This window comes from Ascidia mentula, chromosome 2 (genome assembly GCF_947561715.1).
Source record: "Ascidia mentula chromosome 2, kaAscMent1.1, whole genome shotgun sequence".
NCBI classification, from domain to species: domain Eukaryota; kingdom Metazoa; phylum Chordata; class Ascidiacea; order Phlebobranchia; family Ascidiidae; genus Ascidia; species Ascidia mentula.
The window spans coordinates 16,138,912-16,162,808 of record NC_138567.1 but is presented as its reverse complement, the minus strand read 5'-3'; the positions used below and the strand labels follow the sequence as shown (position 1 = coordinate 16,162,808).

Here is a 23,897-nt window from a genome sequence, read left to right as displayed (position 1 = left end):
AAATACATACACCAACGTAGGTTGTTGATCTTCAGCCTGCGGAGGTTCCGCCGTTTGCTCAGCGGGCATTGGGAATGTATCTGTGGTCGGTTTCAGCCGATTGAAATGGACAGTCTGTTGTTTACCAGTCCCATCTTCAATGACATAGTTCACAGGCCCGCGTACTTCGACCACTCGGTACGGACCTTTGTAGGGATACTGCAATTTCTTGCACCGACCTACGGGAACGACCGGGTTCGTTAACAGCACATAGTCTCCTATCGAGTATGGCTTTCCCCGTTGTCGCAAGTTGTAGCGGTCTTCCATACGCTTGCGCTGTGTCATAAGACTTTCCCTGACAATTTCTTCGGCCAGCTCTAGGCCGTCGCGTAACTGGTCGATCTCCACTCCGTAAGATCGTCTTGACACTTCTCGGAGGATCCCAATAAATCTGCCGGAAGGCGCAACGGTCGGCCGGTCAGAAGGGTGTGCGGAGCTTCTCCCGTTGCTTCATGGGCGCTTGCGTTGTAAGCCGCGACTACTCCTGGCAACGCCTCGTCCCATCGTCGTTCGTCTTTCTGTATGTAATTTCTTATCATTGTTATTATGGTCTTATTATTACGTTCGACACCGCCATTTCCGGGCGCGTGATATGACGTAGTTCGGCTTTTCTTACAGCCCATCAGGCGCAGCAGCTCGGAAAACAGGTGACTTTCAAAATTTGTCCCTCTATCGGAATGGACCGTTTCCGGGACGCCGTGCACCGTAAACCAATTGCGGTAAAGCAAGCTAGCGGTCTCATTTGCGGTTTGGTGTCGCATCGGCCACGCTCTAACGTATTTCGTGAAAAGGTCGCAGGCTACCAGTATAAATTGGTAACCCGAACGGGTAAGTGGTAGTGGCCCAATAACATCTACTTCAATCCTTTGCATGGGTTTATCCTCATGCGAAGGTATAAGCGGCGCTTGAAAATGTTGTGTTGGCTTTTTGTTGTATTGGCACGTTATACAGTTGCGACAAAACGTCTCGACAGATTCGCGCCATTTATGCCAATAAAACCGCTCGGAAACTTTGGCTAACGTTTTGGCAATGCCCAAATGTCCCCCTCCATGTACATCATCATGTAAGCTGGACGTCGCTTCCCCGACAAGGCTTGTCGGCAAAACGATTTTTAAATCATCCTCCCAAGAGGAGTTTCCGCGGCAGCAAAGAATGTCCGCCTTCAGTAACAAGCCACTATAGCGGGACCAGTAGTGGCGAATCGCGGCGGATTCTCGCTTGATCGCTTTAAATTTCGGGCGTATACCTCTCTTGACCCATTCTCTTACGGCAGCTAGCTCCGGGTCGTTACTCTGCCGCTCCAGCAGCTCGTTCTGTTCATATCCGATGGTTGCTTTCAAGTCCACGGCGTTAACCTGTTCAATCCCTCGGCCTTCATCCACTATCTTGTATGGACATTCTGGATCATCCTCCAGGGAGTCTAGACGGGAAAGTGCGTCCGCGTTACGGTGTTTGCTTCCCTCCCTGTGATGTATATCAAAATCATAAGCGGAGAGATGTTCGACCCAGCGCGCGCATTGCCCGTATAATTCTTTTGACTTCCACAGCCACCTCAACGAAGAATGGTCAGTCCGTAACATAAATTTTTGACCAAGGAGATAGCAACGGTAAAGCTTGGTCGCAAATATTACGGCGAGCAGCTCTTTTCGCGTGGGCGAGTAGTTGCGCTCTGACCTATTTAGGGTACGGCTGCCATAAGCCACAACACACTCCTTACCGTCAACTTCCTGGGAAAGGACGCATCCCACGGCCGTATCGGATGTGTCCGTGTCAAGTATGAATGACTTATTGAAGTTAGGGTAACAAAGGATCGGAGCGGTCGTAAGGTACCGTTTCAATTGAGCGAAGGCCTCCTGGCATTGGTCGTCCCACTGGAACCGCTTTCCTTTTTCTGTCTGCCTGTGGAGGGGACCTGCGATCTTCGCATAGTCACGAATAAATTTGCGATAGTAAGATGTTAGGCCTAAAAACTGCCGGATCTCTTTCACATTACGCGGTGTTGGCCATTCGGAAACCGACTGTACTTTGTTGGGGTCGCATCGTATTCCGTCCTTCGACAACACGTGACCTAAAAAAGCCACCTCCTCTTTGAAAAGCGAACACTTAGACGGCTTTAACGTCAGCCCCGCGGTTTGAATTCTCTCTAGGACGTCAGCTAGTCGATTTAAGTGTTGCTCGAAAGTATTGGAGTAAACAATAATGTCATCCAGATACGCTAAGGCACCCCGCCACTCGATCCCGCTTAATACCATGCGCATTAAGCGTTGAAAGGTCGCTGCCGAATTGCATAGACCCATAGGCATTACTTTAAATTCAAACAGGCAGACGTGACTGGTAAACGCAGTTTTCTCTTGCGAAGAGGCATCCATAGCGACCTGCCAATAGCCAGATTTCAGGTCTAGCGTAGAAAAATACGCCGCGTTCGACATTTGGACAAGGCTGTCGTCTATCCGGGGGATCGGGTAACTGTTCTTTTTAGTTAGCTCGTTTAGCTTGCGATAATCGACACAAAAACGAGTCTCACCGGATTTCTTCCGAACCAACACGATCGGACTGCTCCACGGCAATTTAGACGGCCGAATCAGTCCTTTTTTGTCCATTTCTGCCAAAATCTCTTCCACTTTCGCCTTGTTGTGGTGGGGCATGCGGCGGGGTGGCTGTCGCACTGGAGCGTTATTTCCTGTGTCGATCACGTGACGCACCACATCCGTGCGTCCAAGGTCAACGTCAGATGTTGAGAAGGCGTCCTGGTTGGCGCGAAGAAGGGCAAACAGCTCTCCTCTTTGTTCTTCAGTTAGGTGGTTTCCGATCTGAGCTTGCTCTATAATGCACTTAAACGGGTCACGGTTATCCGCTGTTTCGTGTGGTGACACCGAACAAATTTCAGCGCAGCCGCCAAAACAATCCGGGTGTTTACATTTCCCCGACGATCCATCGACTACCACACATGCGCCAGACATTGGACATTCGACATTGCCAAAGGCATAAACAGGCGATGCCTGGGCGATCCTTGAGCCGCTTGGTATTTCTACCGCTTCGTCCCCCAAATTCGCGACATAGACCCTAACAGTGTTACTCTGCGCCATTGTTATACTCGTAGCCGTCAACAACCCATATTTTTCCACAAACCCGTCTATCTTCTCAGTTAGAAAAGGGGTTTCCCTGGTGTGCGGCTTTTGGCAAAAGTTTGCTGTTACACATACCTCGGTAAACGCGGGGACGGTGACATCGTCGACGACGTACACCTCGGAAGGTTGTGGCAACGGCACCGGAGAATGCGAGAGTGGCACGCTTGCATCCCCTGCTGTTAGCACGTTGGCTTCGTAGCAGATCTGGCATTTGTTTGACTGGAGGAAATCTAATCCTAGAATAAGTTCGTGTGTAAGATTGTCCACAATGTAAAAACTCGCGTGAGTCATCAATCCTCCCACTCGGAGGGGAAGCTCGACGCAGCCTTTTACCGCCAATTGGTGTCCGCCAGCCCCGACCAAGTTCTTCTTTGAGTACCTCTTTACCCGGTCGTGATGCTCGGCGCTTAAGGAATGCCACTTTAGGGTATTAATCAAGCAGACACTGGACCCGGTGTCCAACAACGCACACATCCTCGTCCGGTCGACCAGTAGGTTGACAAACCGCAACGGCGCTGCGGGTGTAGCGGGTTTTTGTACCGACTTTGGCGCCAAACATTTGGGTGCATCTCGAGTTATACGTTTTTGGTCGAAGTGGCATTTTATCTCCGGTGCGCGACGAATCGATCTGGGAAACGCAGGTGTACATGGTATGTTTTGACGTCTCGTGTCGACGTCCTTTGTGCGCATACCCGTATGTGGGCAGTCGCGCCTCATATGGCCCAGTCCACCGCAACCATAGCAAGTCCGTGCTCGCACGTTGTTGTATTGTGGTCGTTCGCGCTTTATGGCATCCACTTGAGCTTGTAACGCCGCTAAGGTGTCCTCGAGTTGTGTGTTCTTTTCCTTGGACCGTTTCTCCATGTCTTCTAACTTTTTTAGTACTAATTCCATCTCTGATGCTCTTGTGTTCACTGCAGCGACTTGGACAAAGCTCGGTGTTTGTGTATTGACAACGACTTGAGCTGCGGCTCTGAATGATCGCTCATACTTGATGGTGATCGGGATAGTGTCCGCGAGGCGCCGGTCTTGCAAGCCTCGCAATAAGGTAATGTACAGAACCTCCTTTTTAAGGGCAGCTTCATCGGAGTTGCTGTAGGCGCCATCGCCCAGTGCCTGTAGGGCGTAAACGAATTCACGTGCTGATTCGCCAGGTAATTGCACGCGCCTTATCAGCTCGGCGCGTTGACGCTCTGCGTGTTGACCAGTAGCCCTTTGGCGCAATGCGCGTTCTTTGAGGTCCTTGTAGGAAACCTCGAAAAAGTTTGCGTCTTTTTCTTGTACTGACCATTTCAAGTCGTTGTCAATGCTTGCCAGGAACAGGTGTCGTTTCATTTCTTCTGAGGCCTCGACGCTCGTACAATATGACTCAAATACATTAAAATACTGTCCTAGGTCAGCTCCCGGCCGTAAAGGCGGAGGTTGCATTAAAACATTAAAAGCCATTGTTAAGAAAAACCAACCTTTAAAATATCATAAAACCAAAATACACGTGGGAGTCTTCCCAGTAAAACCAGCCGGGTGTGGTGACAGGGTCCTGGCGTGCTCGCCAAGTTGTTACGGAATTATTTCGGCAGCTTTGTAATTAAGCGGTTAGATGTTTTTGGGTGGCGATGTTATCCCCCAATTAACCCTTCTACCTAATTCGGTACTTTGCACAAAACTGCCTCCCTAATTCTGATACTGCCCAGAACCCTGCAGTAACGGCTCACCACAAAGCCAAAGTAACCCAGGCTGATTTCACTTATTGGACGTCGTGTTCAACTATAAAACGAATAAAAACAGTACAAAACTGGCCAAGATCTCAATAATCCACAACACCGTAAAAGAGATGCTAACTATACACGACGCCCAGAAGAAGACTCCTCGTTTTAGGGAAATCGTTCGTTGCATGCAATCGCCAACCAATCAGGATGCGCCTTTCCGACACGCGGCACATCCGGGGCATACAAAAATAAACGGAGCGTAAAATAATAGGAAAGGGGAGACGAATGTAATAAACTAGTGTGGTGAAAGTGAAGTGAGAGAAGCGATATACGTGCGTAAAACAATATAATAAATAAGTGGTTACAACGAAAGAAAACAGTGAAATTACAAGGTGCCAGCAAGAGAGGTGAAAACAATGAAATAGATACAATGACTAACCAAAGTGAAAGGTGACGAGAAGGAAAGAAAATTCGTAACAATTCCAAATAAGGCGACACAGCTCAAACTTTATAAAGTACCATGAAACATCATCAAGAGTTCCCCAAAAAACCTCAATAATTATGCTGCTACAAAACGTTATTTAAAAACAGCGTTCGAAACGTCTGCTAAATACTTTGATCCTTGTGTTCAATCCGATCTGCTTTTTATTAGGGATTATCAATCACTGTCTTCTGTAATAATACTGGACTCACCTGTTCAGTCGAAGTTCTAGAATATGGATTCGAAACATAGCCTCGGAGCAGTAGTTAAAATATTGTTCTTCGTCTTCTTTGGTCATCGCCACCTGTTTCTGTTGATAATCTTGTTGTTTCTTATGGAGTTCAGAAGTTTCCTGAAAGAAGTCGACGTTTGAAACGATATTTTTTCCACTGGACTGTATCGCGTGTTAGTTTTGCTTGCTTTGATTGTTCTCGACCACAAATTTTGTTTGCTAATATATCTAACTGATCATCATAGCTGACATGCTTTCGTGAGCGGGTTATTACGCCAAGACTTTTAGGCGTTGAAGTAAGAAACGAAGTTTTTTGACCAAGTCGGGCAAAAATCTCCTAAAAACGTTTCAAAAATATACCAACCTTATTTCCACGAATTGCTGGCATTTTGAACCTGGTTACAATTTTTTTTTGTTTTCGAAACGTTGATGTCAAATCGTGCAAATGAGCGAATATTCAACAAACTGACCAATAAACAGGGTTTTACCCTCTGTGTTGCTGCATTTTGTAAAAACATGACGATCTTTTAAATATATTTTATCATATTATTTAACCTTGTGACGAGCAGCATGCGATGGCACATTCGTAATAAGGGATTCCAAATTTCTGCCTTTACTTCAGTTTCTGTTCCAGTTGTGCGCCGCTAACGGCTTATATGTTTGTAGAGTAAGAATTCTCCTTTTGTTGAAAAGCTATATATGCAAAAAAATGCTTGAACACAAAGGTGAAAACAAAGGCACACAAACAGAGGTAAAAAAATGTTATCAAGCCGTATGCTGCCCTGCAGTTACTCGTACAAGGTTTTCACGCGTTTGGTGATGACGGGCGTCCGGCCGGTTAGCTCAGTTGGTTAGAGCGTCGTGCTAATAACGCGAATGTCGCGGGTTCGAGCCCCGTACTGGCCAGCTTTTGTTAGGTATGAACATTTTATTACTTTTACTCTTTTTTCCCATATGTGTGCTTTTCGCTGCAACGAGATAAAGACCAATATGCAGTTGCTCATAAAACACTGCCACAATAACGTTGGGATATTTTTCGTGCCTGATTGGCGATTCGGTTTTATTTGACAACTATGGTGTTCCACTGCCTAGTTTTGTGTTGAAGACCAAACATAACACAATATACACATTTTTATGCTTTCGCTATTGCTTGTTTGAAGAGAATATTTGGTGCGGTTATATCCGGTCATACGATATATTGTTTACATAGATATGTTTACATAGAAGAGTTTGTGACCGGTACATTAGTATATTATAAACAGTCGTTGCTTTTAAAGAAGCTCAACAAAGATACACATACGATGACACATTCTACAATTCACATATCCTGGCATTGACTGGAATTTAATTTTAAATTAGTTGGAAATTCAGCAAACGTGAACCTTCTCTCAAAGACATTATAACTTCAAAAATCCTTATATTATTTCGTAGTAATATTTTTTAACTGCTATTAACTGTTAGGTCTTATAATTTTTTTACATCAGGATCAGCCGTTAACTCTCATAATCTGGGCATTTTACTGGGGTGAAAAGCAAGTCATCTACTGCCATATCTCCCATGATGTTCACTCCACGGATACCAACAAGCTTTATCTATTTAATCAGACATTGATAAAATTTAGCGTGTCAAGTATCACAGTTAATCCTGTTAGTGGCTCGACCGGAATTCGTGACCACGATTTTGTTTTCGATCAGCGATATTACCCTGGTATCGAAGAGACTTCAGACATTTGAGACGTGTTTTAAAAACGAGCCTAATAGGCATTTTTCGTTCGCGGTAACAATCGAAACACTTCTGTTTTTTTGGGGAATTCTGAACAACTTACAACAAAATAAATTTTTAAAATGAATTGCCTAATTAAAAAAATATGAGTAATTTTCGAAAAAAAGGCTAAAATATGTCAGCCATGGTATGTAAGACAAATATGTTTCGCTTTCAAGAAAAAGCATCCTCGGTGTCTACAAAAACAACACAAGAAGTGGGTTAAAATTATGTGTTGCGTATCAGTAAATGTTAGTTTCTATTCACCAAACACCTCACAATCATTGCGATACCAAACGAGTTTGTAAATAACTAAAGTTTCTTTTTCACAATTATCCAAAGAAACCCGAATGCACAACAATTGCAGTATGCATGCAGAGTAAATTATTTCATAATATGCCATCCTTGAAATCCGTGTAACGTCTACTTCAGTGCTCCTGGTGGGCACAGACGTCCACTCTGGTGCTTCAAATTCGATTGTCAGGTCCCAACTACGGGCTTCTTCCCACTAACACTCCACACAAGGTTCCAACAGTTTATTTGTATAGACAAAGCCCTTGCTGGCTTTAATTGGCAGGATGCAGTTACTTCAACGGGATTAAGATAAATAAACTGGCGGATGGTTTTATAAAGGAAATATCAGGCCATAAGCACAATAGAAAAATGCCGGTTTCAACAACACTCTTACCGAAACGTTTGGACCAGGACTTTAAAACAGTTATTTGTTGACGAGCAATCAAGTCAAACTGCAAGTAACAAAGTACACTTTATACCAGGCATATTGTCACAACAAAAGGTTTAACAATACAAGACAGTGGTTGTTGACATAATGTTGACAAAGATACACAGGCAAATAAAACAACACTTACCAAAACAACTTGATCACGAATTACTGGCAGACTTTATGTGCACAGCAATAAGAAACAGGTTACACGAGATTTAACGAACAATTTACTTAATTTTCCTGAAAAACAAACGACAGTAGTTTCCTAGACACACGAAACCAACTACAGACGTTTTCAGCAAACTTGTCGAACACGAGGCGCGAAATTATCCACATGAAGGCGCTGTTTATACTGAAGTTTACAATTTGGAGACACTGTAGACAAAACAGTAATTTGCGATGTAACAATCCACAACACAAATTTTTGGAAACGCAATAATCCTTTAGGGACACATTCCATCAGTGATTGAAATATTGTCGATGGCCATGTCTCCTCTCTCGTCTTTTCCGCGTGTTGCGACAATTTGAACCTGAGTAATCGTGAAGGTTGTTTTATAAAAACCGATGCACCACGTGTTTGACTAATCGTAAACAGTAAACCACAGGTGGTGGTTAGCTTGAAAATCTTCAATGTGTCGATTGCGGGTAAACGATTGATTTCACAAGTGATGTGCTAGGCAAGATGCTGATAATGTGGTCGTATCAGAATGTTTTGTTGTTTCCGTAGTGTATTTCGCATGAGTAATTCTACAACGCGGTAGTGTTACGTCATCCCCTATTATAAGACAGGGCTTCCCAAACTGGGGGTCGCAGAGAGTACAACAATTTTACACCAAATAGTGCATATTATACTATTGTAATTTTCAGACGTTTAACTCGAAACGCAGTTATTAAAACTGGTGCAATTGTGCAAAACATTATACTTAACTGAACTGTGATTCCACGTAAATAGGCCTAGCCCCAGTACTAAATAATGGGACTTCGTTATCTGAATAAGTGTTTGCTTTTTTGTTTTGTTTCCAGAAGGATACCTACGTGTCAAGTAGTAGGCTTCGATTACCGGTAGCTTGTTTTTAGTTTTCGTTCGAAATAATCCCTTCAATAAATATAACAAATCTATATTTTGCACAGTTTATCATACTATCTCTGAAGGGTCGCAGAAAATTTTAGGAGATTAAAAGGGGTCGCGCGCGAAAAAGTTTGGGAAGCCCTTATATAAGAGATATTCTGTGCCGTCAAGGTCATTCTATAGAACTACATTCGTTTGTATGCGCTGCTGTTTCGTTCTATTTATGTTGAGAATAAACGACAACAATACAGTTTCGAGGGATTAGTAACACCAGCACGATGCAGAAATTTTTTATTCGTAACTAATAATTACAGGGTTGTACTTCTAAAACGTTTTCAGATCTGTGTTCCGCCTATTTACCAATATATACTTACTATTACTGATTTTTTCTCATTAAACTGAACGGAGACTTTCCTCCAAACGTTGCTTGGCTTCACGCGTTGTATCTTTTTTCTTCCAGACCAAATGGAAACGGACAGCTTGTGCTCGAGTGGGCTGACATTGTGATGATGAAAAAACTGCAGACAGAAACACCCTCTAAGATCGCCGTCTGTGAACAATATCGCTTGGTCGAATCGTCTTCGAGGGTGGCTTGTTTCAAAGTACAAGTACCACTTGCCTAAAAAATAGTCACATAATGAAATGTATTCAGTATTTCCACATACTATTATATTTGTGAAAGTATGCGAAAGTTCCTTCGACATTTTTATGTAACAATCCCATCGTCTGTCAGAATATTTTAATATAAACGTTTAAATAAAATAACTGAATTTGGACAAAACATGATTTTAAAAACTGTTTATTTGTTATGAGGAATTAGTGATGCATTTTTTGTCCTTAAACCATCAGACGTGTCGGGACAGATCGGGTGATATTGACAAACGTTTTACCATCAGCTGCCTTTTTTGGTCCTGTACCAAGTGTTGGGGTTGAACCCTGTTTCCGCGTCCACATGGGCTGGCCAACACGCCTAGGTAACGTTTGCATTGAATAGTAAATTAATTCACGCTGATTTTTTGTATTTTGTGCTCCCGCCATTTTCCAACCTCCATAGCCGTTTTCAAAGCTGGTACTGTATTCTGCAATTCAGGAAAAATGTGTAATTGTTCAGTTTTGTTGAATAGAGTTAGCATCAACGACCCAAACATATCCTCTATGTATTTTGCATTTTAGATATATATTCATTTTGAAAGACGTAAATTTGCATTGCGGATTAAAATTTGAGAAGTTAAAAATTAACACTTTACAGACAATTTTTGCCTCATTAGTACCACAATTTTTTTTATCATGTAACGTATAGTTATAAACGACTTGTAGTTTTTAATTTTGCACATTTTGTTTGCATATCTTTATATTCACTTTACCTCTGTATTCACTTTTATTATCAAATATTTTTTGTTGTTAATTACCCACATACATTTTTATGTATTATCCTCATTTAAGGTTTATTGTTATACGCCCAAGTACATTTGGTTGCGTGGTTGGCGTGTGACAAACTGAATGCCGACGGGTGAAATTAGTAGCAAAACCATGCAGATCTCATGTGGTGGCGGTTGTTTGTCGAGGATTTTTGATACGCTGTATTCTTGTGTGTAGAGAGAGTTGAGACTGTTTATCCGTATTAGTAACCTCTTGTGCGGCTCTAGGTTTTACCTATGGGCGGTTAGTGCAGGGTAACCTGGACGTTTTTCCAAGTTGAGGTTGGTGACCATGCTTATAATCGCAGTTCGGGTTGGGAAAGGTATTTGTTCCGACTGTTGGGTAGAATTACAGCGTCGCTAAACTAATTTGTTTCAAAACTAATTTGTAATTTGCACAAAATTTAATTCATGTGAATGAGCCAAAAACCGGTTTTGGTTTTTATACTATATTCAACATAAAGATACCCACTCGCTGATACGTGTGTTAACATCTTCTTGCATGAAGTTGTATTAGAAGCCTTATTGGTGTTTGACATTCCCGTGGTTGAAACAGGAGATGGTTCTTGTGCTGGTGGACAGATTCCCTCAGTGATGGAAATATTGTCGATGGCCATGTTTCCTCTCTCGTCTTTTCCGCGTGTTCCGACAATTTGAACCTGAGTAATCGTAAGGGTTGTATTTAAAAAACCAATGCACCACGTGTATGACTAATCCTGAACAGTAAACCACAGGTGGTGGTTGGCTTCAAAATCGTCAATGTGTCGTTTGCGGGTAAACGATTAATTTCACAAGTGATGTGCTAGGCAAGATGCTGATAATGTGGTCGTATCAGAATGTTTTGTTGTTTCCGTAGTGATATTACTTCTGCATTTTAAATCATTTTATTATTTAGGTAATACTGCACCGGAAGCCAATACGTGCAAATATAAAAAAGGGTAAGTGGGCACACTAGTGATACTGATAAACATAGATTTCATAACTTTTCTGAATACGTGTATGCTACGATAAACATTTATTATCGCCTGGCGTGGATTACGTTCATGAAAAAACTGTATATGTATAATTGACTTGATCATGTTTTGTCCCAGCTATCTTAGCTACACACATACTCACCACTGTATAGAACTTCTCATCAAACTGAACCGATACTTTTCTCTAGGAGTTGTGTGGCGTCACACGTCGCGTCATCTCGTTTTTAAACCGGGAAAATACGGACAACTTGTGTTGGTTGTTTGGTTTAGCGAACAGGTGAACGTTGTGGTGATGATAAAACTGGAGACAGAAACATCCACGAAGATCATAGTCTGTGAACAATATCGCTTGGTCGAATTGTCTTCGAGGTTGGCTTGTTTCAAAGTACAAGTACCACTTGCCTAAAAAAAAGTCACATAATGAAATATATTCAGTATTTCCACATACTATTATATATGTGAAAGTATGCGAGAGGTTCTTCGACATTTTTATGTAACAATCCCATCGTCTGTCAGAATATTTTAATATGAACGTTAAAATAACTGAAGTTGGACATAACATCATTTCAAAAAACTGTTTAGTTGACAATTCGTGTGAAATTGACAAACGTTTTACCATCAGCTGCCTTGTTTGGTCCTGTACCAAGTGTTGGGGTTGAACCATGATGCCGCGTCCACATGGGCAGGCCAGAATACCAAGGTGACTTTGCCATTGGATAGTAACAGTCATAACGCTTATTTTTTGTATTAAGTACTCCCGCCCTTCTCCAACCTCCATAGCCGTTTTCAAAGCTGGTGCTGTATTCTGAAATTCAGGAAAAATGTGTAATTGTTCAGTTTTGTTGAATAGAGTTAGCATCAGTGCCCCAAACAAAAATGCAACAAATTTATTTACCCATTTTTACTGAGCATAACAAGCCAACATTTTGTTTGATGTTTGTTGTAGAAACACAGTGTTGTTTACTTCAACCAAATCGGAAAGTAGCATGAGTCGATGATAGCATACACATTTTGTTGTTAAATACATCAAAAAAAATTATATTGTACTAGAAGTAGTAAACCAAACATTAGCTATTTTTATGTTTGATAAATAGCATATTAAAAAATGCAATTAAACAAACTAAATTTATCAATACGGCTTTGTAGTTTTGGTCGGGCAAGACGTAATGTCGGTTGTATGTATGTACAATCTGAACTTAACGAGACTAGACAAAGCACCACCAGAAATATAAATTGGTTCTTACTGTGATTTGGGGGAATAGATGTTCTTGCCGCGTATCGACATGACTTCTTGGTTATGTTTGATTCATTTGGGAACTTATGTGGATAAATCGTTGCAGGAGCGGGAGACGTTTGAGTTGTTGTTGTAGTTGTTGAAGAAGAAGAAGTTGCTTTTTTAAAATAAACACTTTTTTAAATTGTAATGAAAGTTTTTAAATTGTGTACTAGTACCCTTGATAGCTATCAAGTAAACTCGGAGGCAAAAGTTACGTTTACGCTAATCTGATAACACTTTGAATTGAAATGATTTTGGCTGGATCTCCCATTCCGAAAGCTCTTACTTTGAGATCATGGGTATAGGGCCTATTGTCTACTGGTTATAAGATTAACTGTTAGCGCAGTCAAGGTTTGCAGCGTACATAATGTCGTCTATGTATACCGGTTCGCAAGCGCACAATTTGCCAGGTGGGGATCTCCACCACCTTAAAAAAAACATGTTTAACATAACATAATTTAGTCTCCCGCCGAAAGCAATCAAAAATAGCGAAAAAAGGCAGATTGCACATTATATTAACGAGATGGGCCAGCTTAGAACCAAAAGTAATTGTCGAGAAGCTGACCCTTGGGAGCAAGAAGAACTTAGATAACCACAAGCAACGATAATCAGGGAAATGTGCCACCAGGAGTAGTGTTGATTATATAATGAAGCGAAACGTGCCGCATACCATAAAAAGACCTCAGGGATGTTTATATTCAAACACGTGGGTTAGCGTGGAGAGCGTGTTTCTTAACAGACTAAAACTTTTTATATTTTCGGATATATTATTCCACACCATCACACCATAACGCAATGATACTTCAACGTTTCTTGGCCTCGTTTGGTTTTAACACGGGGTAGGTATAAGCTCGTGATACATTGTATGATGTTGTGACCGTAGACCGTGTACCTCAGAACAACATACAAAGTGGAAGAGTGCGTAGTATACAGTTTTCAGTAGAGGGTGGTTAATAATATTTGTTAATTTTGGCTGGACAAAAGTTTCCATATGAGATTTTGGTCAATTATGATTATTTCACAGTTGTTACTTGTTCTATTGTTTGGACCTTGGGAAGTAACTGGAAGTTGGATTTTGTGCGATGATTTTCAAACAGTATGTATTTTGTTTTACTACAATTTAATGATAGTTTGTTTGTATCAAGTCAAATGCTAACTTTTTTCGTTTCACAGTTTACAGATTGTTGCAGTCAAGCAAATTTTTGCCAGACATTCACAGACATGTATCATCTGCAATCAATGTTGTGTTGAAGGAGGTTGAATTTGGCAGATCATTTATATAAATAAGAAACAGTGGCGGACCAATAGTTGTGCCCAGAGTTGATGTACTTCTAAAACTATGGTAAATTGCTGCCAATTTTGTAAGTAACTTTTGAAGGTTACCCTAATTTCTGCAGGAGTGTCTGATGATTAACTGTATCCAACCCTTTTGCTAGATCCAAAAAAATTGTACATATATAAATTTGCTAAAACAAGGTGTTCATGAATTTCAGCAACTGTCATGCTGGTGGGGTGGGATGACCTCAAACCATTTTGGAATTTTGATAGTAGCTAATATCCAAGTAACTTATGATAGCAATGTTTCAAATATTTTAGAAAGTATTAGTAGAATGGAGATTGGTTTGTAATTACTGATTGTTTGTTCATTTCCTCCTTTGTGAAGGGGAAACACTTTTGCTATCTTAAAAATTGCAGTTCGGTTTGAGAAAGCTATTTATTCAGACTGTTATCATATTATGTTGCTCTTGCTGCCAGGCATATTATATTTAAAATATCTGTCCTATTTGCACAATTAAACGTATCATAAGGAAGCACGTAAAACGTTGGTGAATAAAACATTTATTTGAGCCAGAGGGACAGATTTTTGAAACATAATATGCGTGGCAGCAAGATTTTTATAGTACATTTATCATAAAGATACCCACTCGGTGGTACGTGTGTTATCATTTCCTCGCTTGAAGTTGTATTAGAAGCCATAGTGGTGTGAGACATTCCCGTGGTTGAAACAGGAGGTGGTTCTTGTGATGGAGTTGGCATAGGTGTCGTAGTTACGTTTTGCGTGCTTGTTGGTGTTGGTGGAGGTGGAGGTGGGGTTGGAACACAGCGAATGTTTTTCGTAATATCAGTCTGATATTTTGCCTTCCGTACGACGACTGTCGCCCTGTACAGAAAAGAAACCATATTCTAAATGCAGATACAAATGTGCTCCCAGCGGAAAAATTCATATCTCATTAGGTCGTACATCGTTTATTGCTTTACAAATTTATGTAAGTTTCAACAATGAAATGTTTGAGAAAAATTGTGTGGGAAAGAAAATGTATTTAGCATTTAAATCCTTTTGCAATGTACTTTATATCTGTAAGATGACCATTCAGTTGCAATTTAAACGTACTAAAGCCCAATCTTTAATCAAACCGTGTAATTGAACACCAAATAATTTAACCCCTAAACGCACTCAAGGCACTGGGTTTTAGGGCCAGCCAGGAATATATTTTCGCACAGCCGGGCTAATCCTGTTATTAAAAGTGCTTTGTGTGCATATTTTCATTACGGAAGGTACAGTGATCGCTATATAGGCCAGCATCTGCAGACTATGGTTAAGATCCCAATTTTTCAATATTTGAAGTCATTTTTAAAACTAAACGTAAGTTTTCTTACATTATGACATGGTCGCCGTTGCAGTTGATAGGAGCTGTCCATTCCGCCTTCACAGACATTCCTTTAAATGCCCCGTTGCTATGTCCGAACGCGTCATTACGTTCGCTGTTTTGTGGAAGAAAACAATTTATGAGCTGAAAACCGGGAGGAGGACTGGAAAACTCTCCGACAGATGTTGCAGCATTTCCTTTGCGTACTTGAATGAAAACACCCTTGAATTGTACCGGTCCATGAACCTCGACTAGAAATCAGGACAACAATTATTTCGTTTGAAATAATTTGAGCTGAGTAAATGTCGGTCCAAACTCTGTGTTGCCGGTACATTGGTATTTTTAGTCTGTAGTCGTAATTTTATGCAGATTATCGACGGCCTGAACAACGAGTCCGCAACGTTTTTGTGATTCAGGCCGGGATATGATTTTGCTGGTCGAGTCAATAGTTTGCCGACTCAATCTTACGAGTTTCGTACAAGTTGCTTACGTCAAGACAAAATAGGTGTCAAAGTAAATATTTTTTGGTGCCTAAATCCTTTCAACACAAAAGAACTATAATTGGTTTATATAAATCTATCAACATGCGTACTTGATATTTTTCCCCCTGGACCAACTGTGTTTGGTGCTTTTATTGCAAAACCGAGTGCTGGTAAACTTAAGAATCCTTCACCACGATGACCAATAGGTCTCATTGAAGCACAAGATGATCTTGGTGGTCCAATGCTTCTGCCCTCCACTGTCACAAGAAGTGTCAACGCCCCAATAAACCACGCAGAGTGCAACATGATTGAATTTAATGACGCTAATGAAAAATAACATTTTATTTATTAATCCGTACGTTAGTTTTGTCGTCCGTTGGTAAAAAAGATTTTTACTATTTTCACGTTTGGGAATTTACCGTGTTTGTTCAACCTCACAACGTCAGAACGATTTTGTTGCAAAAAAAAAGTGAAATAGTCTCCGCTTAAAAAACAAACACAGCAATTTGCTATATCATTGTTGTAACGATATTTAAGGTGAGCTTTATGCAAGTAACGTTTACCCGCTTAAATATAAAACACAACCTTTCAATCCGATAACAAAACTATGGTTACTTGTTTATCAATTATATTTAGAATATTCAATTTTCAAAAATTTTATGAATTCTAAATAACCTCATAATCTACATCAGCATTTTTCGCAACACCCGCAACAAAACTTGCAATTCGTCTGGAGACTTGTAAGTCCGAAGTATTTTGTCCGAAGTTGGTTGATTTGGAAACGCTTTTGTGACATTTTTGTTAACGACCATTCTTCACGTTGTCCGCACACGATGTTATTATTCATTACAAAGTAATTCATGTGGTTGGGTCAAGAACCGGTTTTAACAGGAAAGTACCGATCGATGCTAATGATCAACCACAGCCTGCAGCTGTCCTTGCAGCAAACAGGCAATGACGATAGTATTTAAGAACCTGCACGAATTATAATTAAATGTTTCTATATTTGCAACTAAAATATACTTTTTGGAACAAGATATATTGCTGTGCGTTTTATGAACTGGAAATAACTGCCCAAAATCATGCAGGATTAAAAAAAACAATTTAAGTGCTGATCATTCGTCATCAACTTTACTTCAAAAACTAAACAAAATCAACGAAACATCACAAAGAACTTATGTGTAATCGAAAAGTTGGAGATTACGGGATTTTCTGACATTTAGTCAATCTTCGCTTGAGGTCTTTGTGCTGAGCTGGAGCTGAGCATAATAATTCGTGGAAGTTGGTCGTGTTCTGTCACGCGATCTGACCCCTAAAAAACCTCTGTGTTTTAAAAACCATAACCCACCTTATTTCCACGAATTGCTAGCATTTTGAACCTGGTTATAATTTTTTTTTGTCGAAATGTTGGTGTCAAATCGTGCAAATGAACAAATATTTAACAAACTGACCAATAAACAGGGTTGCCATCGAGGTGTAACCAAAAATAAGGACGAAAGAGAAATAAAACGCTTTTTCCCTCTGTGTTGCTGCCTTTTGCAAAAACTTGATGATATTTTGAATATATTTTATCATATTATTCAGCCTTGTGACGAGCAGCATGCGATGGCACATTCATAATATGTGATTCCAAATTTCTGCCTTTACTTCAGTTTCTGTTCCAGTTGTGCGCCGCTACCGGATTAATTGTTAGTAGAATAAGTATTCTCCTTTTGTTGAAAGGAAATATATGCAAAAAAATTCTTGAACACAAAGGTGACAACAAAGGCACACAAACAGAGGTAGAGACCTCCTACGTATATATGTGAAGGTTGCCTGGCAAGTTGTGCGCTTGCTCACCAGTGTACCTTGGCTACAATATACCCCGCAAAACCGTTGAGTTCAGTCGGTAGATCGTTGGACCGACTTGCCAGGAAATGCCTGCGAACCTAATTATCTCGATACGATAGCTGTGATCGCCAAGTACTGACCTTGTGCAATTGAGATGTCCTGCCTTGTCATGTGATTGCATAAAACAACTCTTCGTTTTATTTACTTTTAATAAAATCTACTTCCACGATTGCACCAAGGCCGATAATATCCGCATATTCCTTTCAAATCCGACTTGTTCCCCCATAACCATTAGGTGGCGTGCATTACAAACCTAACTTTGTCATAAAAAGCTTTGGAAGCAACGACTGGTTCGAGTACACTGGAAATCCGGGTAAAGCAATTTCGGCTTTTCACCACCTTGACCACACTCAAAAATATTCGTTTTTACAAATTGTAGCAGACAATATGTCGATTTAATGTTTGCGAACTGAAAAATCAAATAACAGATGACAGCGGTGATATAATTTTTTGTGAAAAATATTTTTTTAAATTATCAAACGTTTTCGGTAACTGCATGGAGTATCCGTTACTTGAACTTCTGGGCGATTTATTTTAAGAATGATTATGACAGAGATTGTAGTCAACTTTAAAAAATGTGACAGGCGAATTTATTTGTTTAGTTCTGGTCAGTTGATTTTATGCCGTGATGTTCACCCTTTGTTTCAAAGAAAAGAATTATTGACAGATTAGTGAAGAATACCTTCCAAATTTAACCCGATTTATTGCATTGCTATTCTATGATAAAAATACTTCAGTAAACAAGGAGACTCTTCTTTCATTGTAGTTACTACTATGTGTTTCCTGTGGTAAAACTTGATTTATTTTATATTCCATAAAAATTATTTTTTTGGTTTTAACTTGCAACTAAATACGTAAATGAATGCATCAATGTCGTTTACTCACCGACTGTTTGTACATCCTTCTGTGCAGCATGTAAATCAGACAGGGAATTATCTTTTACCAAGTTAGAAAATGATAGCAATAATACCATGATAACATCACTAATACAGGTATTTAACCCAAATAAGCAAACTGAACGAAGTGGCCGGTAGATACCACACAAGTTCTTGAAACACTTTTATTTTGTGATAAATATTGCGGTTTTATGACAAACAAGTTGAAAAAGTTTGCTTTCCATTGTTTTAGATTTTGTTATAGATTGTATTTTAAAAGAAGCGGTTCAATGAATAATTTTAAAATACAATTTCTTCTTGTTGTTTATCAAACACCTTATGTGTTATCAGTCATATAACTGATGTAATTATGAAATGTTGTTTAGTTAACGAACCATCTTGTGATTCGGAATTGAACATGGACCATCTTCCAACAACTCTTGTTCTTCTAACTTCGAGTGATGGGAACTTGTGACAATTCCTTGCTAGTAATTACACGGTGTTAAGTCCAGTGACTTTACAATTACAACATCTCGTGGTCTTGATAAATGGATCAATGGCAATGGTTCATACGTAAGTCGTTTGTTTCCACTTGATCGGTAAAAATTTTTCATCACTAATTGTTGCGGATGCAATTTTAATAAATTGTTTAGTCAAAAAAAAAAACATGAAATATGAATTAAGAACACAGAAAATTGCATAACATTAAACGCAATATTTCCTTTTTATTAAATTAAATCAATTATTTATTTTGTCTCATACGAATTTCATACGAATAGACGTCGACTGTTCTGTCACAAACGTTTGTTTCATCAAAATTGCAAGGCCTGTGGACTCCATACAAATAATTACCGCAGTCACTTGTACGTTAAATGATTTTCGAAAGCTTTCGCTGTTACAAATCTAGGTTGTTTCGCCATCTTATACAAATTGGAGGTCGAAAGGCTGTTATTCAAAACCCGTTTTTTCTTTCTGCATAAAAACATCGAACGAATCAGGTTTTTTAATCAGGTTGCTGTTTTGATAAAAATTATTATAGCCGTTTTATTGATGTTAGCTGTATGCAGTGAAGAGACGATTATTGGGTGACAAGGTTGCAGTGAAGCGAAATTGTGGCGTGTGTGATATGAGATTGGACGTAGGAAAAAAAACTAAGCGATTCTTTCACATTTTTTCACATCTCTGTTGTAGTAGATTTTATCCGACGACTCATTACTACCTGGGGTTATTGTTCAAAGCGAACGAGTTGCGAATTTTCAAGCCCGGAAAATCAACGTTTAAATATTTATTTATTCTGCCGAAACTGCTCATCAAATCCACATCCACGCAGGTTTGTGTTAAAACCTTCATATAATTATGAAACATTTGTGCAAAGCAGACAGCCTACTTCTCAATGTTACTGTTCACATTAAGAGAAAAAAATATTGTTTGAAATTAGTAGCGATATACTTTCGTCTCCATCATACCTAAAATAGGCAGATAAATTGTGTTATTTGTTTAAAGATGCAGTAATATTCCCAAACCATGCACAAATTATATCGTTAATGTTGGAATACAACACAATGTTGCAGACAAATATATGTAGGCCAACGCGAAGTACTGCTGGATGTGATTCTTTACAGTGCAAATTAACCCATTAACAAGAATACGAAAAAAACGTTCAATTACTTTTGAAAGATTACGATGTCTTTAACTTACAAAAAAACTTTCAGTGGCGATATCTAATTCGTTTGTCAAAAGTTTAGATTGTAAAGTCGAACAATTTGCTGAAATGAAATGTACAGACTCCGTCAAAATGAAGTAAGAATTTCGTAAGCTTTTACACAAACGTATCTTATGTAGTTTCTTGTAATCCACTGTTTGAGTCAAATTATAAGGAAGCTAAAGGAACTGAATTGGACCCTTTCGTAACTTATTACTTACTCCAAGCTGAGGTGTAAAATACCTTTTACGTACAATTCTCAGGACAATAGCCAAGGCAAAAAGTCTGCTGGCAAGCGTGGGGACGAGACAAACGTTTTAAAAACTACAGTGTTACTGTTAGCACTAATGAAGAACACAGTATTGGGCAGTGTTTCTAAACCAGCACCGGTTCCCCAGTGCATATTCTTTGGAAATTAAACGAATTTATTCTGGTGCGAAGTGCATAATTCTACATTACTAATATTATTTTTATTTCATGTGTTTTCTTTATTACATTTTGGTTTAGCCTAGATTTTGAACTCACCGGGCGGATACAGTTTTTATGCGGTGAGTTGAAAACTACTGGTGTAGGACGTTCTTTAAAACGTCTACACAAAATATTAACACTGCCGTATATCTGACTCCTGATAAAGAGGCTACTATCTAAACCAAAGTTAATCTGTCAGTTTAATGCATAAATAACAGTCGCACGAATATTACAACAAAACGTTACAACCACGCGTACTAAAGTCTCTGTCTGTGAGTCTATAAAGAAATCATGGAATAGAGTTATAGACTGAAAAATCGTCCTCTTCAGAGACTGAATTATATATATATGACTCTAAGTGACTCTATAGGACTCTTTCTCTCCATCTATATTTCTCTCCATCTTTTACCCAAAAAATGTGTGGCTTATATAGAAAATGCATACAGGGTCGTTTGGGTTCGGACTGATACGTGACTCATTTAAAAAGACCGCTGTGTTGCTGGAAGTGTCACGGAATATGATTAGCCGGATATTAAGCTGTCTTCCGTGCATACAATAAACAGCGCGTGCGCCGTATGGGTTGAAATGGGTTCGTGGCGTATTATTCGACGTTAATAAAAAATACAGATGCCACGTAAACACAACATAACATACGAGAAATGTGACGTCAGATACACTGGTATATCTTTCAAAAAGGTTGACGTCGTTCGTGCTTACCAGTAGACTTCTAGCTTTGGTTTTCCCAATTAATTCATTCTCTTTTTTGTAAAAAAGGATATTTGTTTCAATTTAGCGAACGCTCGTTTGTTAAATTATTTTAAAAATGTCAAATTGAATTTCTTCACCAATTTATAAACGTTGGTGAATAAAACATTTATTTGAGCCAGAGGGACAGATTTTTGAAATATAATATGCGTGGCAGCAAGATTTTTATTGTACATTCATCATAAAGATACCCACTCGGTGGTACGTGTGTTATCATTTCCTCGCTTGAAGTTGTATTAGAAGCCATAGTGGTGTGAGACATTCCCGTGGTTGAAACAGGAGGTGGTTCTTGTGATGGAGTTGGCATAGGTGTCGTAGTTACGTTTTGCGTGCTTGTTGGTGTTGGTGGTGGTGGAGGTGGAGGTGGGGTTGGAACACAGCGAATGTTTTTCGTAATATCAGTCTGATATTTTGCCTTCCGTACGACGACTGTCGCCCTGTACAGAAAAGAAACCATATTCTAAATGCAGATACAAATGTGCTCCCAGCGGAAAAATTCATATCTCATTAGGTCGTACATCGTTTATTGCTTTACAAATTTATGTAAGTTTCAACAATGAAATGTTTGAGAAAAATTGTGTGGGAAAGAAAATGTATTTAGCATTTAAATCCTTTTGCAATGTACTTGATATCTGTAAGATGACCATTCAGTTGCAATTCAAACGTACTAAAGCCCAATCTTTAATCAAACCGTGTAATTGAACACCAAATAATTTAACCCCTAAACGCACTCAAGGCACTGGGTTTTAGGGCCAGCCAGGAATATATTTTCGCACAGCCGGGCTAATCCTGTTATTAAAAGTGCTTTGTGTGCATATTTTCATTACGGAAGGTACAGTGATCGCTATATAGGCCAGCATCTGCAGACTATGGTTAAGATCCCAATTTTTCAATATTTGAAGTCATTTTTAAAACTAAACGTAAGTTTTCTTACATTATGACATGGTCGCCGTTGCAGTTGATAGGAGCTGTCCATTCCGCCTTCACAGACATTCCTTTAAATGCCCCGTTGCTATGTCCGAACGCGTCATTACGTTCGCTGTTTTGTGGAAGAAAACAATTTATGAGCTGAAAACCGGGAGGAGGACTGGAAAACTCTCCGACAGATGTTGCAGCATTTCCTTTGCGTACTTGAATGAAAACACCCTTGAATTGTACCGGTCCATGAACCTCGACTAGAAATCAGGACAACAATTATTTCGTTTGAAATAATTTGAGCTGAGTAAATGTCGGTCCAAACTCTGTGTTGCCGGTACATTGGTATTTTTAGTCTGTAGTCGTAATTTTATGCAGATTATCGACGGCCTGAACAACGAGTCCGCAACGTTTTTGTGATTCAGGCCGGGATATGATTTTGCTGGTCGAGTCAATAGTTTGCCGACTCAATCTTACGAGTTTCGTACAAGTTGCTTACGTCAAGACAAAATAGGTGTCAAAGTAAATATTTTTTGGTGCCTAAATCCTTTCAACACAAAAGAACTATAATTGGTTTATATAAATCTATCAACATGCGTACTTGATATTTTTCCCCCTGGACCAACTGTGTTTGGTGCTTTTATTGCAAAACCGAGTGCTGGTAAACTTAAGAATCCTTCACCACGATGACCAATAGGTCTCATTGAAGCACAAGATGATCTTGGTGGTCCAATGCTTCTGCCCTCCACTGTCACAAGAAGTGTCAACGCCCCAATAAACCACGCAGAGTGCAACATGATTGAATTTAATGACGCTAATGAAAAATAACATTTTATTTATTAATCCGTACGTTAGTTTTGTCGTCCGTTGGTAAAAAAGATTTTTACTATTTTCACGTTTGGGAATTTACCGTGTTTGTTCAACCTCACAACGTCAGAACGATTTTGTTGCAAAAAAAAAGTGAAATAGTCTCCGCTTAAAAAACAAACACAGCAATTTGCTATATCATTGTTGTAACGATATTTAAGGTGAGCTTTATGCAAGTAACGTTTACCCGCTTAAATATAAAACACAACCTTTCAATCCGATAACAAAACTGTGGTTACTTGTTTATCAATTATATTTAGAATATTCAATTTTCAAAAATTTTATGAATTCTAAATAACCTCATAATCTACATCAGCATTTTTCGCAACACCCGCAACAAAACTTGCAATTCGTCTGGAGACTTGTAAGTCCGAAGTATTTTGTCCGAAGTTGGTTGATTTGGAAACGCTTTTGTGACATTTTTGTTAACGACCATTCTTCACGTTGTCCGCACACGATGTTATTATTCATTACAAA

The 23,897-nt window shown here is 39.5% G+C and overlaps 3 protein-coding genes and 1 non-coding gene across 19 annotated transcripts in view; 2 read left to right on the top strand and 2 right to left on the bottom strand.

The window, feature by feature from the left end:
- The window catches only part of LOC145890428 (NACHT, LRR and PYD domains-containing protein 12-like), a 481,386-nt gene that overhangs the window by 410,189 nt on the left and 47,300 nt on the right, over window positions 1-23,897 (top strand). The gene's annotated exons all lie outside the window — the stretch shown is intronic.
- LOC145888944 (uncharacterized) lies at window positions 1,055-4,613 on the bottom strand. Its single transcript, XM_082979814.1, has 5 exons — window positions 3,243-4,613; window positions 2,671-2,870; window positions 2,564-2,600; window positions 1,286-1,958; window positions 1,055-1,131 (listed from the first exon to the last, which is right to left on the bottom strand). The coding sequence occupies exons 1-5, from the start codon at window positions 4,611-4,613 to the stop codon at window positions 1,055-1,057; spliced, it is 2,358 nt and encodes a 785-aa protein (XP_082835940.1).
- Trnai-aau (transfer RNA isoleucine (anticodon AAU)) lies at window positions 6,419-6,492 on the top strand. The gene has a single exon. It is a non-coding gene; the product is annotated as a tRNA-Ile (tRNA).
- Window positions 8,515-23,350, bottom strand: LOC145888941 (uncharacterized). The gene is made up of 13 exons (XM_082979811.1): window positions 23,155-23,350; window positions 22,573-22,813; window positions 21,834-22,075; window positions 16,049-16,261; window positions 15,467-15,707; window positions 14,734-14,969; window positions 12,777-12,923; window positions 12,149-12,337; window positions 11,774-11,934; window positions 11,031-11,217; window positions 10,031-10,219; window positions 9,515-9,759; window positions 8,515-8,601 (listed from the first exon to the last, which is right to left on the bottom strand). Exons 1-13 carry the CDS (start codon window positions 23,348-23,350, stop codon window positions 8,515-8,517), a joined length of 2,574 nt encoding a protein of 857 aa, XP_082835937.1.

Bases quoted from the DNA above. Each gene is read 5' to 3' on its own strand.
- LOC145888944 (XM_082979814.1), bottom strand. From the start codon at position 4,613: ATGGCTTTTAATGTTTTAATGCAACCTCCGCCTTTACGGCCGGGAGCT. The intron at 1,959-2,563 runs GTGAGACTCGTT...GACTATGCGAAG, and splicing joins GTTGGTTCGGAAGAAATCCG to ATCGCAGGTCCCCTCCACAG. The intron at 1,132-1,285 runs GTATACGCCCGA...TTTGCCGACAAG, and splicing joins AAGAGAATGGGTCAAGAGAG to CCTTGTCGGGGAAGCGACGT.
- LOC145888941 (XM_082979811.1), bottom strand. From the start codon at position 23,350: ATGTTGCACTCTGCGTGGTTTATTGGGGCGTTGACACTTCTTGTGACA. The intron at 22,076-22,572 runs GTAAGAAAACTT...TTTTCTGTACAG, and splicing joins AACGGCGACCATGTCATAAT to GGCGACAGTCGTCGTACGGA. The intron at 9,760-10,030 runs GTAAAACGTTTG...ACTATTTTTTAG, and splicing joins ACCAAAAAAGGCAGCTGATG to GCAAGTGGTACTTGTACTTT.